This window comes from Dama dama, chromosome 17, assembly GCF_033118175.1.
Source record: "Dama dama isolate Ldn47 chromosome 17, ASM3311817v1, whole genome shotgun sequence".
NCBI lineage: Eukaryota > Metazoa > Chordata > Mammalia > Artiodactyla > Cervidae > Dama > Dama dama.
The window spans coordinates 61,575,008-61,591,239 of record NC_083697.1 but is presented as its reverse complement, the minus strand read 5'-3'; the positions used below and the strand labels follow the sequence as shown (position 1 = coordinate 61,591,239).

The 16,232-nt window shown below is 45.3% G+C and overlaps 1 protein-coding gene across 9 annotated transcripts in view; it reads right to left on the bottom strand.

The window, feature by feature from the left end:
• Positions 1-16,232, bottom strand: part of TBC1D1 (TBC1 domain family member 1) — a 224,886-nt gene that overhangs the window by 42,700 nt on the left and 165,954 nt on the right. For all 9 annotated transcript variants that reach the window (XM_061164544.1, XM_061164542.1, XM_061164540.1 and 6 more), the window contains one exon: positions 4,015-4,200. In XM_061164544.1, coding sequence (XP_061020527.1) covers positions 4,015-4,200 — 186 coding nt within the window. The remainder of the gene's footprint in view (positions 1-4,014; positions 4,201-16,232) is intronic.

Sequence of the window (16,232 nt, the reverse complement as noted above, 5' to 3'; positions counted from 1 at the left end):
ATAACCACGATGGTGTGCAGAGTCAGATATCCCTGGAGTGTGAAGTCAAGTGGGCGTTATTGGAAGCATTACTACAACAAAGCTAGTGGAGGTGATGGAATTACAGCTGAGTTACTTCAAATCCTAAAGGATGATGCTGTTAAAGTGCTGCACTTATTATGCCAGCAAAGTTGGAAAACTCAGCAGTGGCCATGGGACTGGAAAAGGTCAGTTTTCTTCCCAATCCCAAAGAAAGGCAATGCCAAAGAATGTTCAAACTACTGTACAATTGCACTCATTTCACATGCTAGCAAGAGGATGCTCAAAACCCTTCAAGCTAGGATTCAACAGTATGTAAAGCGAGAACATCTAGATGTACAAGCTGGATTTAGAAAAGGAAGAGGAATCAGAGATCAAATTGCCAACATACATTGGATCATAGAGAAAGCAAGGGAATTCCAAAAAACATCTACTTCTGCTTCACTGACTATGCTAAAACCTTTGACTGTGTGGATCACACAGTATAAAGGACAAAAGAACAAACTGTGGAATATTCTTAATGAGATGGGAATATGAGACCACATTACCTGCCTCCCGAGAAACCTGTAAGCAGAACAAGAAGCAACAGTTAGCACTGGGCACGGAACAACAGACTGGTTCCAAATTGGGAAAGGAGTATGTCAAGTCTGTATACTGTCACCCTGCCAATTTAAGTTCCATGCAGAGTACATCATGAGAAATGCTGGACTGGATGAAGCACAAGCTGGAATCAAGACTGCCGGGAGAAATATCAGTAACTTCAGATATGCAGATGATACCACTTCAATGGCAGAAAGTGAAGAAATAAAGAACATCTTGATAAAGGTGAAAGAGGAGAATGAAAAAGTTGACTTAAAACTCAACATTCAAAAAACTAAGAACATGGCATCCAGTCCTACCACTTCATGGCAAACAGATGGGGAAAATGTGGAGTTAGATTTCATTTTCTTGGGCGCCAAAATCAATGCAGACAGTGACTACAGCCACAAAATTAAAAGACGCTTGCTCCTTGGAGGAATAGCTGTGACAAACCTAGACAGTGTATTAAAAAGCAGAGATATCACTTTGCTGACAAAGGTCCATATAGTCAAAGCTATGGTTTTTCCAGTAGTCATGTATGGATGTAAGAGCTGGACCATAAAGAAGGCTGAGCACTGAAGAATTGATGTTTTCAAACTATGGTGTTGGAGAAGACTCTTGAGAGTCCCTTGGACTGCAAGGATTGACTGCAGTCAATCCTAATAAAGCAACCCTGAATAATCACTGGAAGGACTGACGCTGAAGCTGAAGGTCCAGTACTTTGGCCACCTGATGTGAAGAGCCGACTCAGTGGAAAAGACCCTGATGCTGGGAGGGACTCGGGGCAGGAGGAGACCAGGATGACAGAGGATGGGATGGTTGGATGGCAACACTGACTCAATGGACATGAGTTTGAGCAAACTCAGGGAGATAGTGAAAGTCAGGGAAGTCTGACTGCAGCTCATGGGCTCACAAAGTGTCAGACAGGACTTAGCAACTGAACAAGTATCTGCAACGTTAAGTACACGGCTCATTCCAAAAGCAACACAGTGCTGACCAAAACCCATGGTTGTGGTGAGTCTCCCTGCTGTCCAGCATCAGGCTGCTCCATCGTGCGTAACTGGGGAAAGGGCCTTGCAGTGGGTGCTGCAGAGGACTGTGGGCCCACGAGAGAGGCCGTGCGTCTCAGTCCCAGCACCACTGAACGTCAGCGGTTCAACCTTGAGGAAATCACAACTCAGCTTCCAATGGTCAACAGGTAAGTGAAGTAGGTTCAGATGACAGGGCTTGATTCTTTCTTGAATGTAATGCTCCAAGAATAGTAATAAATATTTGATCCATGCATTCCAAAGCCAAGAAAAAGCCTTAACCATGGGAAAAACTCCTTGTATATGTCCCTCTACTTTCTTTACCAAAGAGCATGAAATTCAGCCTGAACCCTTAATCAATGGCAAGAGTCTCTCCCAGCTGCAAAAAAAAAAAAAAAAAAAAATAGAATGATTCTCTCTAGTGAACTTCTGGCTGGCTTTTGTCAAATCTTGCTTTTGCATTTAATAAGAAGGTTCTGCACCCCTCATGTCACCCCAAGAAAACCTACTAAATGTTTTTAGACGATTCATGATGAGGCTATTATTGGTGATTATTTTCCTCAGCAATATAGGTACTAAACACAATGCTTTCTAAATGCTATTTAGTAAGTTTATTATGCTTTCACCACAAAAGTATGTTGGACTTTATAGAGCTAAGGAAAGAAAGAGATTCAAACAGTAAAAATAAAGAGACCACACAGGACAGAACTCTGCTGGATGAAATAAGGAAGTAGCAAATGAAGATGCCGGCAAGGGCTACTGAACTCAATGCAACACCCAGCAAGGTGTTCCCGGTACCTGAGGGACCCCTTCCCCATCCATTCTAGCTGGCCTGGCCATCACTTGCACAGCTTCACAAAAGCTTTGCCTCTGTGGCAATCTGATCCTGTATCATCAGTTACAGTCATGATTCCGCCCCACATTCGCAAGAAGCCAGCCAGTATCCTTTACATTTACAACTACGTTCTGAGTTCCCGCGGCTGCCATCTGCAAGAAGACTGGACAGGATAAGCATCAAGGTTTATGGGCTACATGATGAATATAACTGCCTTTCAGCTTTTCAACAAAAATGCCAACCAACACCAATGACTCGAGGGCTCTGCTCCAAAGCTGTCATCCAGCTGATGGAACACTCAGCAATGCCATCACTGTTTTAGACATCTGCTTTCAGAATTACTTTCAAGAACATGCAACAAAATGACAGAAAAACAGAGTTGGGAGAAAACTTTGCATTCACTGCTATAAATTCCCCTCACCGTGGCATCTCGGTCCACAGTAGCCTCATGGGACGAGCTGTCTTTCTCAGCTTCAATTCTGGGTACTGGAGAGGCCATGACACCCGTGAATAGACCATTCCAACCGCTTAACTATTCTTATCAAAAGGTCTTATTACTTTGCATTTGACTCCTTGCTTTTGGTTAAAGATGCTATACTCATTTGGACAATGAACCTTATTCATCAGATTTGTTGTCTTAACTTTGAGTTCTATAAAAACGCTACAGTAAAAGATGAAGATCTGCAGTCTAGGAGCAAGTTCAACGAAACAGAAAGTAATTCCAAAGCTGCTCTGGACAGGGTCAGCGTGTACAAGCCTCCCTTTTAAAGAGTATGTTCAGATTTCTCAACCAAAATCCTCATTTTACATCCAGGCAACTCTCTGTACTCCAAGACCCATGTTCTTTCCATTATACTACCAGGGTACATAAAACACAGCTCCTCAGCTACTTTGAAAATAATATTTATTGATTCAAGTGACTACTGGAATCAGGAAATGGACAAAATCTAAACTTCAGACTTCATGTCTCAATTTGGCACTAACATAACCCTGGAGCTGCTCTGAGTCTCTGCTTTCTCTTTCGGCTACTACCTAACTTCTGGAGTTGTCACCAGGATTAAGCGAATCAGTCTATCTAAAACCTGAGTATCAATACAGGTAGAACTCAGCTAACCTGAAGTCTAGTCCTCTGTTTTTCAGGTTACCTGCAACTCACTAAAAAAGTACAGAGTGAGGTTATGAACTATAATGATTTAAGTAGGATCTGTTCACACTTAATACCCAGGCAAAGACTACAGCAGAGGACAAAGCAGGGACAAAGAGAAAGAAGAAAACAAAAGATGCTTTTCAGAGAGTTAAAGCTTACATCTGAAGGATGTCTCTCAAAAGATTCAACTTACTACAATTGGTGAAATTATCATTAAACCTCCAGAAACTAAAAGGTATTAACTTTACTTTAAAAAAGTAAAACAGGCATTTAATATGTATATTTATGTATGTTGGAGAACCTTGCTTTTTTCTTTTTAATAACACATCTATGTCTGATGTGTCTCCAGAGTCAGGACCAATTAAACCACCATCAGGCCAGTTCAGTGTTAAAAAAAGAAGACCAACCTTGCAGCTTTTGATTTTCCTTTTCCATCCTGAGCAGCAGTATCTGTTGCAGAATGGCCTTTTGCCACAGCTCTCGAAGTTCACGAGATGTCCTTTTCTTTTCCTCTGCAACAGGGCCGAAGGGTCCATCTTCACAAACTGGTTCTAGTGGTGATCGTGGGGGAAGCTCTCCTAGCTCTGAGTAATCTGAGGAGGGAAAAGGGCATTTCAGAATGGTCAGCTTTTCCTGTTCTTCCTTTTTATTCATTTTTTTTTAAGTGAAGTATAGTTGCTATACAGTATAATATATTGGCTTCCCAGGTGGTACAAGGGTAAAGAATCCTCCTGCCAATGCAAGAGATGCAGCTTCGATCCTTGGGTCGAGGAGGTCCCCTGGGATCACCGCATGGCAACCCACTCCGGTATTCTTGCCTGGGAAATCCCAAGGACAGAGGAGTTTGGCAGGCGACAGTCCATGGGACTGCAGAGCCGGACACAGCTGAGCACACACACATTATATGTCACAGCTGTGTAAGACAGTGATGCACAATGTTTAAAGGTCATGCTCCATTTATAATTCACACAAAGTACTGGCGATACTCCCTGTGTTGTATAATATACTCTTGTAGTTTATTTTATACATCGTAGTTTGCACCCTTTATCCTCTTCCCCTTCATCCCACCTCTCCCTGAACCACTAAGTTTGTTCTCTGTGAGTCTTTTTCTGTTGTTATATGTATTAGTTTATTGTATTTTTTGGATTCTACATATAAAGGAGATCATACAGTTTTCATCTTTCTCTGATTTATTTCACTAAGCATAATACCCTCCCAAGTCCAGCTCTTATTGCAACAAATGACAAAAATTCATCCTTTTTAATGACTGAGAAGTATTCCACTGTATATATATACCACATTCAGAATGGCCATTTTTCAATAAAAAATTATATTTAAATATAGTCCCTAATCAGAAAATTCTGCTCATTCAGATATTAAAAATGACATTACTAAATTTAAAATTCAAGTTTTACTATGAATTGAAAAACTACACCTGAGCTACAAACATCTAACAAGTTATATTGTTACATCAAATGGTAAGAAGTCACAGCAGCTGGGGAAATCTGCAAAGACACCTACTTTGTAAGGTATAATACTTTACCTTTTTCTGAATTAATGACTACATGATTAACAACCACAGCAAACTTTCATGTAGCGTTCACTCTGATCCAAACTGTTCTGCAGGCTTTATGTATAATTATTCATTTACCTCTCAGCCACCCACAGATGCAGGTATGGTATAACTATGCAGTTCTAAAGAGGAACAAACTGAAGCACAGGCAGTTCTGCGCCTTGCCCAACGCCACACAGCCAGGAAGCAGTCAGAGCCAGGGCTGGAACCCAAGCAGTCTGGCTTCAGGAACATTCCCGACCACTGCGTTATAAGGCTAGGTGCTTTAAAAGAAGATTAAAGCTTTTCATCTTTAATTGCCAATAGTAACAGTGACCATTAATAGTTCTTCTACCAAGCGCTGGGCACCATGTCAGGTGTTCATACAGACAGATTTCTTTCATCCTGATGCCAAATCCAGAAGGCAAGTATCATCCTGAAGAGAAAGCTACAGCTCAGAGAAGCCTGGTAATTTGTCCAGGGTGAGACAGTAAGTTCATGCTTTCTATAGATACTCCTACAATTACAAACACCTACAAGGGGCTTCCCTGGTGGCTCAATTGGTAAAGAATCTGCCTGCAATGCAGAAGACCCAGGCTCGACCCCTGGGTCGGGAAGATCCTCTGGAAACAGGAATGGCAACCCACTCCAGTATTCTTGCCTGGAAAATCCCATGGGCAGAGGAGCCTGGAGGGCTGCAGCTCATGGAGTCGCAAAGAGTTGGACACAACTGAGTGATTACCACTTTCACAATTCAAATGTCTCTTATGCCGTCAATTTTCAAATTTCTATTTCTTAGCTGAAATCTCTTTACAGTTCAAGAATTTGTGCCTTTCCCAACTGCAGACATGATGTTGCTGGTGCAGTGTTACAGTAACCAGTGCCTTACAGACAGGCACAGAGAACAGCCCAACGGCTCACCATGAAAGTAGCCATGAAGAGCAGCGTTAAGTTCCCCTACAAGTGGACCCCATCTGACTCCGTGCATTCTTAACACATGCAGGGAAAAGCCTGTGCAGGCAACCTGGGCCTGACAACCATCCACCAGACAACACACTCTCTCTTCCACCCAGTGGCTCTAACACAATTCCATGTTATGTCTAATTTACAGAACAGTCATCACCACTGCCTTTTATCTAAAGCTGGGTTTGTTTTCCTGCTGTGTTAAATCATGCATAAGCCACAAAATGTTTAATTTCCTAATGTAAGTCACCCACCTTAACTCCTCTTAAAAATGTTGAATTAAAAAAATAATAAGCCATTAAAAGTACTTATCACATTTTAATTTACACTTGTTTCGTTGTGAGCCTATTAAACAAATGAACTAAAATTGTACGTTTTTGGAGGTAAGAAATAATAGAACCATTTATGAACGCTACAGGAGGATGCTCAGTGTAATGGTCAATTTAAAAGCAGGAATCAAAACTGTCTATATTGTATGAATTCAATTTTGTAAATATTATGAGAGGCAGGCAGTTCAGTGATTAATAGGTCAGGCTGCCTGGTTTTTAATGGTTTTAATCAAGACCCTTCATTTGTGGATTTTGTGATCTTTAGCACGTTTCTTAACCTCTTTGAGCCTCCATTTCCCAATCTTTCAAGTGGGAATAATAACCCCTCCCTCATAATGGTGTTACAGGGACTGAGTTAATACATACTACAAACCACCTAAAACAGGGTCCAACACACAGGAATTCAGTGAATGCTAACTCCTATTGTTGGCTACCACATACTAAGGGCAGACAAAAAAATACTAGAAGGAAACACATCAAAATGTAGTCACTCAACTGTAAGCTCAGAGGTTAGAACTTTGCCTTCTTGTCCATGAGGGTCTGCCCAGCACCATGCAGTCCCTGGCACCCAACAGGTGCTTGATAAATAATAGTTGAGTAAGAGATTGGCAGGTTCTGGGTTTGGTGTGATTGCCACTCATCTTTGTATTTCCTGAGTTTTCTAAAATTTGTGATAATAAACATTTTTATAATTGAAAATTAAAGAAAATACTGCAAACCTGCTCTGGTTTAAATCAAAGGTTGAAAAAATGTTCTCTTGCAAAACACTTAGAAGACAAATCACCTCCCACAACCTGTATACTTAGAGGGGCACTCATGACTGAACACAATACAGTCTAAATTAATCCCTTTTTCAAAAGGAACTTTAGTCAGTATTATTAATTTAATCTTATTCTGCAGCACAAAGTCTTCCACTTGAGCCCTTCCCTTTTTCTGTTCTTTGTCTGTTTTCTTCTTTTACCATCTTGGCTGCTGACACTCTGCTGGACCCTGCAGTTATGATTCAAGTTCTGCTTTATCTCATACTGGAAGTATTTACCCTCCCTCTGGTTCATAAAAGATTCTTGTTTCCAAAAAGTAATTCTTGTGAGCTGTCAGGGGTGATGCGGCAGGCGCAGGGGCGGTGGGTAGAGCCGGATTTCAGCAGACCTTCATGTGTATATAGAAAAAACCCAGGGACCGCCCCGTCACCTGAGCATTCAGTGGACTGAATCTGAAGACTCCTCCCCATCCTTAAACCCTATCAGTAAGATGAGGACTCAACTCTCGTGGTCTCCTTCCTCAAACTGCATCCTTCCTGTCAGCCACAGCCTTTCTCCTCCTTCAGTGTCCTAAAGATTCCTACTATGTTAACTTTCAAATTGTGGCAGAAAGAACAGAGCGGTGTGCCTCAGGCTGGGCGGATGGAACGTGTCTAGCAATGCTGGCTGCTTGGTCCCCAGACCCACCCACTCTCGGCCAACTAGGCTGCTGACAAGAACCACAGTCTACAGAAGCTTATGACACTCCAGGTTCCGCTATTTTCCTATTCAAAGAAATCAGATTTGCAAAGAGTCCAAGCACTGTCTGGTGATGATGACTGTGAGGTTTAAGACACAAATTGCTTCCCTAGGGTTCTCTGTAAAAAGCAGAGACATTACTTTGCCAACAAAGGTCCGTCTAGTCAAAGCTATGGTTTTTCCAGTAGTCATGTTATGGATGTGAGAGTTGGACTATAAAGAAAGCTGAGCGCCAAAGAATTGATGCTTTTGAACTGTGGTGTTGGAGAAGACTCTTGAAGAGTCCCATGGATGGCAAGGAGATCAAACCAGTCAATCTTAAAGGAAATCAGTCCTGAATATTCACTGAAAGGACTGATGTTAAAGCTGAAGCTCCGATACTTTGGCCACCTGATGCGAAGAGCCTACTCACTAGAAAAGACCCTGATTCTAGGAAAGATTGAAGGCAGGAGAAGGGGATGACAGAAGACGAGATGGTTGAATGGCATTACTGACTCAATGGACATGAGTTTGAGCAAACTCTGGGAGATGGTGAAGGGCAGGGAAGCCTGGTGTGCTGCAGTCCACGGGGTCGCAGAGTCAGACACGACTGAGCAACTGAACAACAAAAGGGTTCTCTACTTTGGCCTTCTTTTTCTTTTTATTCATCACAGCTCAGTTCGTTGAGCTTTTACCATGTGATGAGTCCTCGGCACAGATAAGCCTGTTTGATTGTCACAACCACTTCAAGAGGTAGGTGATGTTATCCCCTTGCTACAGGAAAAATAACTAGGGTGCAGTGAGGTTTTATAACGTGGCCAAGGTCACACCTCTGGTAAAAGTCAGAGCCACAGTTTGAATCGAGATATATTTTCCTCCAAGTAAAAAATGCTTACCCAGTACCTAACTTTCAGACGCACATGGGTATCCTGCAGAAATGCAGATGTCGAGTCAGTCAGTCTGAGGGGAGCCTGAGAGTCTGCATTTCCATCAGGCTCCCAGGGGATGCCACCACTGGTGGTCTCAAAACACACTCGGAAAACTGGGCTCCACACCACATTTTTACTGTTCACCCCTCCCGCGACCCTAGGTACTTATTATCATGTCAGTTCTTCATTTTCTTCGGCTGTTCTATGGCCCATAGAACATAGTCCAAGGGTCGCCATCAGCTGCCTGAACTCAGGCTTCCACACATGGTTGGAGCTCGTCCCAATCCTGGTCAGGGTACCAAGGCCCAGTGCAAACACAATGGATTACGAGCACTAGTGTGAACTAACTCAATAAAGGCTAATCCGCTATACAGCTCAGCAAATAAACCTAACAATTTACAGCAGGGTGTCTCATCAGCAGGACCACTGACACTTTGGGCTAGTTTTTTTTTTTTTTTTTTTTTATCACAGAGGACTGTTCTGTGCATTGCGGAATGTTTATAAGCATCCCTGGGTACTACTTACGAGAGGATAGTAATATCCACTCATGCCAGCACTAACAATCAAAAACACCCAGACAGCGCTAAATGCCCACTGGGGACCAGGGAGAACAAAATCACCTCCAGTGAGAACCTGAATCAAAATAAAATACCCATCACTTACTCGCTCCTAAACCCTGGGAAGGGGTAAAACATCCCCTTCACCAAGTTTATTTTATGTGATAACAATTACTGGTGTCCTAGTCTCTAACAATTTTTTAAAATATACTATCTTTTGTTCATATTAACAGTAACCTAGTTACTAGTAATTTACACAAAGGGGATAAACATTTGTTTATTCTAAATGTGACCTGGCTAATCTCATCAATGGAAAAAGACCCAGATCTGGGATAAGGCTATACTTGCTGATCACTCAAGTGTGTGCATGCGTGTCTGGGGCGTAGCTGCGTGAGGTATACACTCCTGTATGCAGGGGCCGGACTAGAGTGGCAGGGTGAGGATAGCATGAAAATGTTGGACAACTGCTGGCTTGCTTTTATTATTAGGACCTTGCCCTAATCATAAACAAATGCATGAGTTAACGTGGATCGTTCCTAAGCTGTTGACACCAGAATTTGTCAAGTCCTTTATATGCACCCAGGATGAGATGTGCTTGGTGGTCTGAGAGAGGCTTTGATGTTTCTAATATTCTCCAGGACAACGTGGGGACCTCGCTTCTGTCCTCAACTTATGTTCGTGCTGAGAGGCAGCCAGCCAGAGGCTCAGGTGGAAGAGGGCGGCTCAGTGTGGAGTCAGAGCCGGCTCCCCCACCCCCAGGCCAGCCGGTCAGTCCCTCTCTGTAAACCTCTGCAAACACGTACACCTTCTGGGCTCCGGGCCCTCGGGGCACAGTGTGGGAAATGGCATTCTCCTCTGACCAACCCAGCTGCGGAGACCGCAGGCAGTACCAGCCGTCTCTCTGAAGTCTGCAAAGCCACACAACCGCAGGGCGGCAGGCACAGGCCAGTCTGGGACTGGCTTTTACTATTCTGACAGCTCCTATAAAGACAGGATGCAGAGGGCTTAAATTATGTAGACGCTCAGCAACAATAGCCTTCAATGGGTTCTAAGAATTTTTTAACCAGCCGTAATTCAGGGCCCCTAAGAGACAGCTGCCTCTGCCTAAATCACTGCTGTAACATTCTCAGGAGAGTCATAAATATGATCTATGCCGGGGTGCCAATACTGTTGATGCCCAAGTGTTCTTCAGCCGCCCTCTGCTGCCACGTCCCCTCTGCACACACACGTGTGGGGAAGAACGTTATGGCGCATGGTTGGTGTGACAGGGCGGGGGGAAAAGGAACGTGTGCCTGGCCTCACACCTGTCCAGCCCCCGGCTCTGTGAAGTCTGGAATACAAGGAGGGCTCCTTTCTTGCACTTTCATAAGACATTGATTCCAAGTGTGAACTGCAGTTCTTCTCCTTTTAAAGACATGACATTAAATGATGCGTTAAGTACCCCTGTAAGAAAGAGGAGCCGCCGGAAGAAAATGAAGAGATGGACCTTCTAAGAGACAGTACTCACCAATATTCTGCTTTTATTCCTCATCCCACGATAGAGCATTATATAACTATCTCCATCCCTTTTGAAAAATCCTGATTTCCCATGCCAAAAGAGAAAGAAAACGTTTAAAATTCCAGTTACTCTCAAACCTTTGTTTTAACTATGTCCCACAGACCTTGGAAACAAGAATTAAAACTGAACATTTAATCTCTGGAGAAAAGTTAACAACAGGGATTCACATCTGCAGCATCTGTTGTACCAACAGCTGAAGCAAATTTCTTTAAAAAAAAACAAAGAAAAAGAATATGTAGATTTAAGAAAGAAACAAGCAGTCCTTGAATGAATGCTGTCAAACTGTTTACAAAGCACAAGCCTCACCTCTCCTACAACAGAACAGATGCTAGGGGAGCAGAGATATCGGCGGTCCCTGCTATATTCCATGCCTGGGAAAACAGCAGACACACACAGGAAAGTCACCAAGAAATGAATTCATCTCTCTGCACCCTACCCTGACTTCTTCGGATGCTTTATGGAAAATAATTAAAAAAAAAAAAAAAACTTGCTGTTTTTCTACAGTTGCATCATATGAGGTGGCTCAGTGGTAAAGAATTTGCCTGCAATGCAGGAGATGCAGTTTGATCCCTGAGTTGGGAAGATGCCCTGGAGGAAGGCATGGCAATCCACTCCAGTATTCTTGCCTGGAGAATCCCATAGAGAGAGGAGCTTGGCGGGCTCTGGCCCATGGGGTTGCAAAGAGTCAGACATGACTGAGGCAACTTGAGCATGAGAAAAAAGAATTTTTAAGAAACATTCATTTTTTAAAAACCAGTATTTTTAAGTTTTTGACACCTGCTACTAGAAATCCAGAAGCCCTATGAACATGACACAGTCCCTCAAATGTCAAGGATGACTGAGAGAAGTAGACGACTGCTAAGAAATACAAAGTGTACAAGAAGTTCAGCAAAGAAAATGAATTTCTCCTGGGCATCAAGTCAAGGCCTTGGGCCCTGGAGCCAGATGTCTGGGGTCAAATCCCAGCTCCACAACTAACCGAGCTACTTAACCTCAAACAGGTGGTCTGAACACTTTACACTTGCACCCTCACATGCAAAATTTGCATCAGAGTGCCTCTCAGAGCATTAGCATGAGCATTCAATGTAGATGCTTCCCTGGTGGCTTAGATGGTCAAGAATCTGCCTGCAATGCAAGAAACCTGGGTTTGCTCCCTGGGTCAGGAAGATCCCCTGGAGAAGGAAATGGCAACCCACTCCAGTATTCTTGCCTGGAGAATTCCATGGACAGAGGAGCCTGGTGGACTACAGTCCATGGGGTTCCAGAGAGTGGGACACACTCAGAGACGAACACCTCCTCCATATGGAAGTGTGCAGGCGGGGAAGCCTGGCACAGAGGAAGAAGCATTCGATAAAATATCAGCTGTCATTCTTACCAGCATCAGGGTGCTGGAACTGGTGGTTGCGCTTTAAGGACAAGTAATATTCAGATGGGTGGAAATAATAAGAGCCATTTCCTGTAAGAGCAGCACCACAAGAAATGCAGGTGAGCATTATGCACTGAGCCATTCTGCTCATGACCAGACGGTGTGCAGACAAAAAAAGAATATGGTCCTGGCCAGGTTATCAACAACCTGACTGGCTTATTTATGTATTAATCAGTGGGAATGATGGAAAAATTTGGGCTCTTACAATTTCTAGAAGAAAATTTATCTCATTTTTGCATTCTTTAGCCCTGGAACGATACCCTAGCCATCAGGGAATGCAGAGCTTAGCAGATCTGACAAATGAAGGGCTATTAGAAAACAATGTGGAGAAGGGCTGGGGGTGGGGAAGAGAGTAAGCTCTGAAGACAGAACAGGGAGCCTACCTCTGCCTGAGATGGGGTGCAGTGGGAGTAAGATGTAAGATTACATAGATGTAATGGGGAGGCACACGATTTTTTTTTAAGCAGCCAAAAAATGCACAAACTGAAAACAAATTCAAGAGCCCTACAGATCTTTATCCCTATGACTTCCCAAAGCTGGCACGTGGGGTTGAGTTTCCAAGGGTCTGTAAAGATGACCTTTGGACTCAGTCTGGTGAGGGGCTGGGACGACAGCTCATGGAGAAGCAGGAAGGCACAGGGTGATGGAGGTCCAGGGAGGAGAGCCGGGCAGAGGCAGGAGATGACTGAGGGAAGGAAGGTGCACACAGGCGCTCCTGGGGAGCCTGGGGGGCCTCCCTCTGGGGCTGAGCTGTGAGAGCTCAGGGGGAAGCGCCGCCCCAGAGGGGGAGGAAGAGCCTGAGAAAGTCAAGGCCTACAGAAGCTTGAAAAGAACCAAGAAAATGCTGCAGACATGTGAATTTTTTATTTAGCGCCCTGGATAAATTACCTTTTGAAAGAATGGCATTTGTTTTTGCATCTGCAAGGGAGATGATAACACGCCTTTGGGAAGGATCAAAGGTCAGGACTCCCATTTCTTGATCAAAGACAACAAAACCCAGGGATCAAACCCAGGCCTCCCGCATTGCAGGCGGATGCTTTACCAACTGAGCTATCAGCGAAGCCCCAACAAAACTATGAAGAGGAATAAATACTCAGCCTCAGTGGGAATATGAAATGTTCATCTTCGTCATAGTTTCATCTCTCCGGTTACCACGTACATAACCTTGAATTTCAAACTGTGGTTCCTGCAGTTTTATGAGACACAGTTAGGTGGAGAAGCACACCACCATCACAGGCCTTTGGGGGTGTGTGTTGGGGGGGCGGGGGGTGCGTCCGGACCAGGCCTGCCCCCCAGGGGACGCTCCTGCTCACCCGCCCTCCCTGCCCTGGCCTGAGGGAATCCTCAGCCCTTGCCGGAGCACGGAAATGTGGGGCTGAAAGGGACACTAGAGGATGACTTAGCTTGAGTCCCCTCCTTTTCCCACGGGGACAGTGAGGCTCCAGCAATTCACCCCCAGCACTTACTCTGCGCCAGGCAGCATTGAGCACCCGTGCATCTCACCCTCCCAGCCGCCCGGTAAGTCTCAGAGCTGACAAGCTGGTGCAGCTGGGCTGGCTCCTCCCAGGGCCCTGGGGTGACAGGAATGAATGGAGAGGCAAACAAGGCCCTGATGACACATGTGCTGCCACTGCCCGACCCAGAAAGCAGCCCCGTGACCGCTCCGTGCCCCGACCTCCTCGTCCACAGCGGACAACAGCGTCTGCCTCGCACGGCTCCGAGGCAGGGACTGTGTGACAAACCCTTGCGGGCACCAACAGCAGTTCTGGGCCAGGGGCACGTGCTGGGCCGCACATCACCGTCACCATCATTTTATCATCTTAACCTGAAGCTGGGGAAATCTTTGTTTAGACTTTTCCACAATCAGACTGGGGCTCAGGATAAAAAAGACGACTGGCTGACTGAAGGATACTGGGGAAGAGAGACAAATACTCTATGAAGAAAATAACAGCGTGGTCCCGGGTCTCCGGGGCTGCGTCCGGAACCCGTGGTCATGAGAGGAGCCAGCACTGCAGAGGCCTGGCCACGCTCAGGACGGCTGCGTGGCCCTTCTGGCCTTTGTCTGTGTGGCTGACTCCCTTCCTCCTCCTCCAGAGCTCAGCTGAGGTCATGCCCTCTGAGAAGACTCCTCCGGTCACTCCCAACCCTGCCAGGTCCTTTATGCTCCCTCAGCAACTCCAGCAGAGCTGCTAAGATCCTGAGAACGGTATGCCGGGGGGCTGACCGTCATGCAAGAGCAGCTCAGAGGAGCAGGAGGTCACGGCAGCCTGCAGCCCCTTGGGAAATGTGAAGCAGGAGGGAGAGAAGTCAGGAAGGACGGGCTAGGTGGAGGGGACTAGGGCAAACAGGCAGAGGAGGAGGAAGGGACGCCGAGGGCCCCAGGCAGCACACCACTCCAGGCCCAAGTGACTGGGGCTCAGCTCTCTTCAGCCGCTTTATTCTCAATTTTAAGAAAAACCATTTTAAAAACTTTATATAAACCTTACATATAGCTATCTAAATGGAGACATCTGACATTTATGCAGATACATGACTTTTTATATAAAATATGAACATTACAAATTGCAGTGCTCATCGTCCAATCATGCATTTAGTTCATTCCGAGACCAACGATGAAATGAACCAACTGCTGTCCCCAAGGAGACAGCTGAGGAGGCCACCGTGCCAGGTCAGCATGACAAGTGGCAGGACAGGAGCCCACAGGGGTGGCCAAAGCGCAGAGGGCAGTGATGGAAGGCCTCCCTGTAGGAGAGGTGCCCCTCGGCTGCCCCTTCCACAGGGGCGGGGCGAGGGCAGCGGTGGAGGGAGGGCCAGGGACCAAGCCCTGCAAGGTGACCAGGAAGGCCACTCCCTGAAGACGGAGGAAATTCAAATGACACATTGAGATGAACTCCTGGGGAGTTTTGAGCAGTTCCATGTGACTCTGGGAAAGTTAGCGGGGGGGCGCGCACTGGAAGGAGGGCATACGGATTGTAAGAAATGAGTCTGGTCAAAGAGGGAAGGGTCTCCTGTGCTAAATAAGCAAGACTGCCATCCTGACAGAAGCTCCAGAGCAGAAGTGGGAAAACAACTAGCCCGTGAGCATTTACCACATGGGGATTTGCCCCAGCTGCTACCTGAGCCCTTAAGAGCTTGTCCTCATGGATTTTTAAAAAGGGGTGGGACCACCCAACATTCACCACTCACACGGTTGACCCTCCATGATGACAGCTGCTGGTCAAGCCCACACTGCTTGGACCTCACTGTGGGCGTCTAGGAGGAGACGTCTCCCTGATCCCGCTGCCCACACCAGCACGTGGGGTCACCATCCACAGAACCCAGGCCGCGGGTTCAGTCCACGGGAGAAGTTCTCACAGTGAGGTCTGAAGGCCAGCAGCACCCGTAGCACCTGCTGACTGGTTAGAACTGCAGGTTCTTGGTCTCACCTTAGACCTGCTATGGTCTCACCTTAGACCTGCTAGATCACAACCCGGGGGGCGGGACCCAGCAGCCTGGGTTTCTGATGACTGGAACACGTATTCTAGGTTATAGGTTTACTTTAATTGGTGGTTTCATATAACACTTGGGAATAGGGGTATTTTTCAAATTATTTCAAATTAATTCAGCAATGACTCCATTCATTACGGATGACCTGATCATTAAATAAAAATTTTGAATGTAACACAGCATGCCTTGCAAACACCAAGACCAACCTTGTTTTTATCTTTGTCAAAGGCAATTGTTTAAAATTAATACCATTTCTTAGGAAATGCATTAGAAAGTGGTCCCTCCCTCCTAATCCAGATCAACTACCCACACAATTACAGTGATAATAAATTTGCTTCCAGAAAACC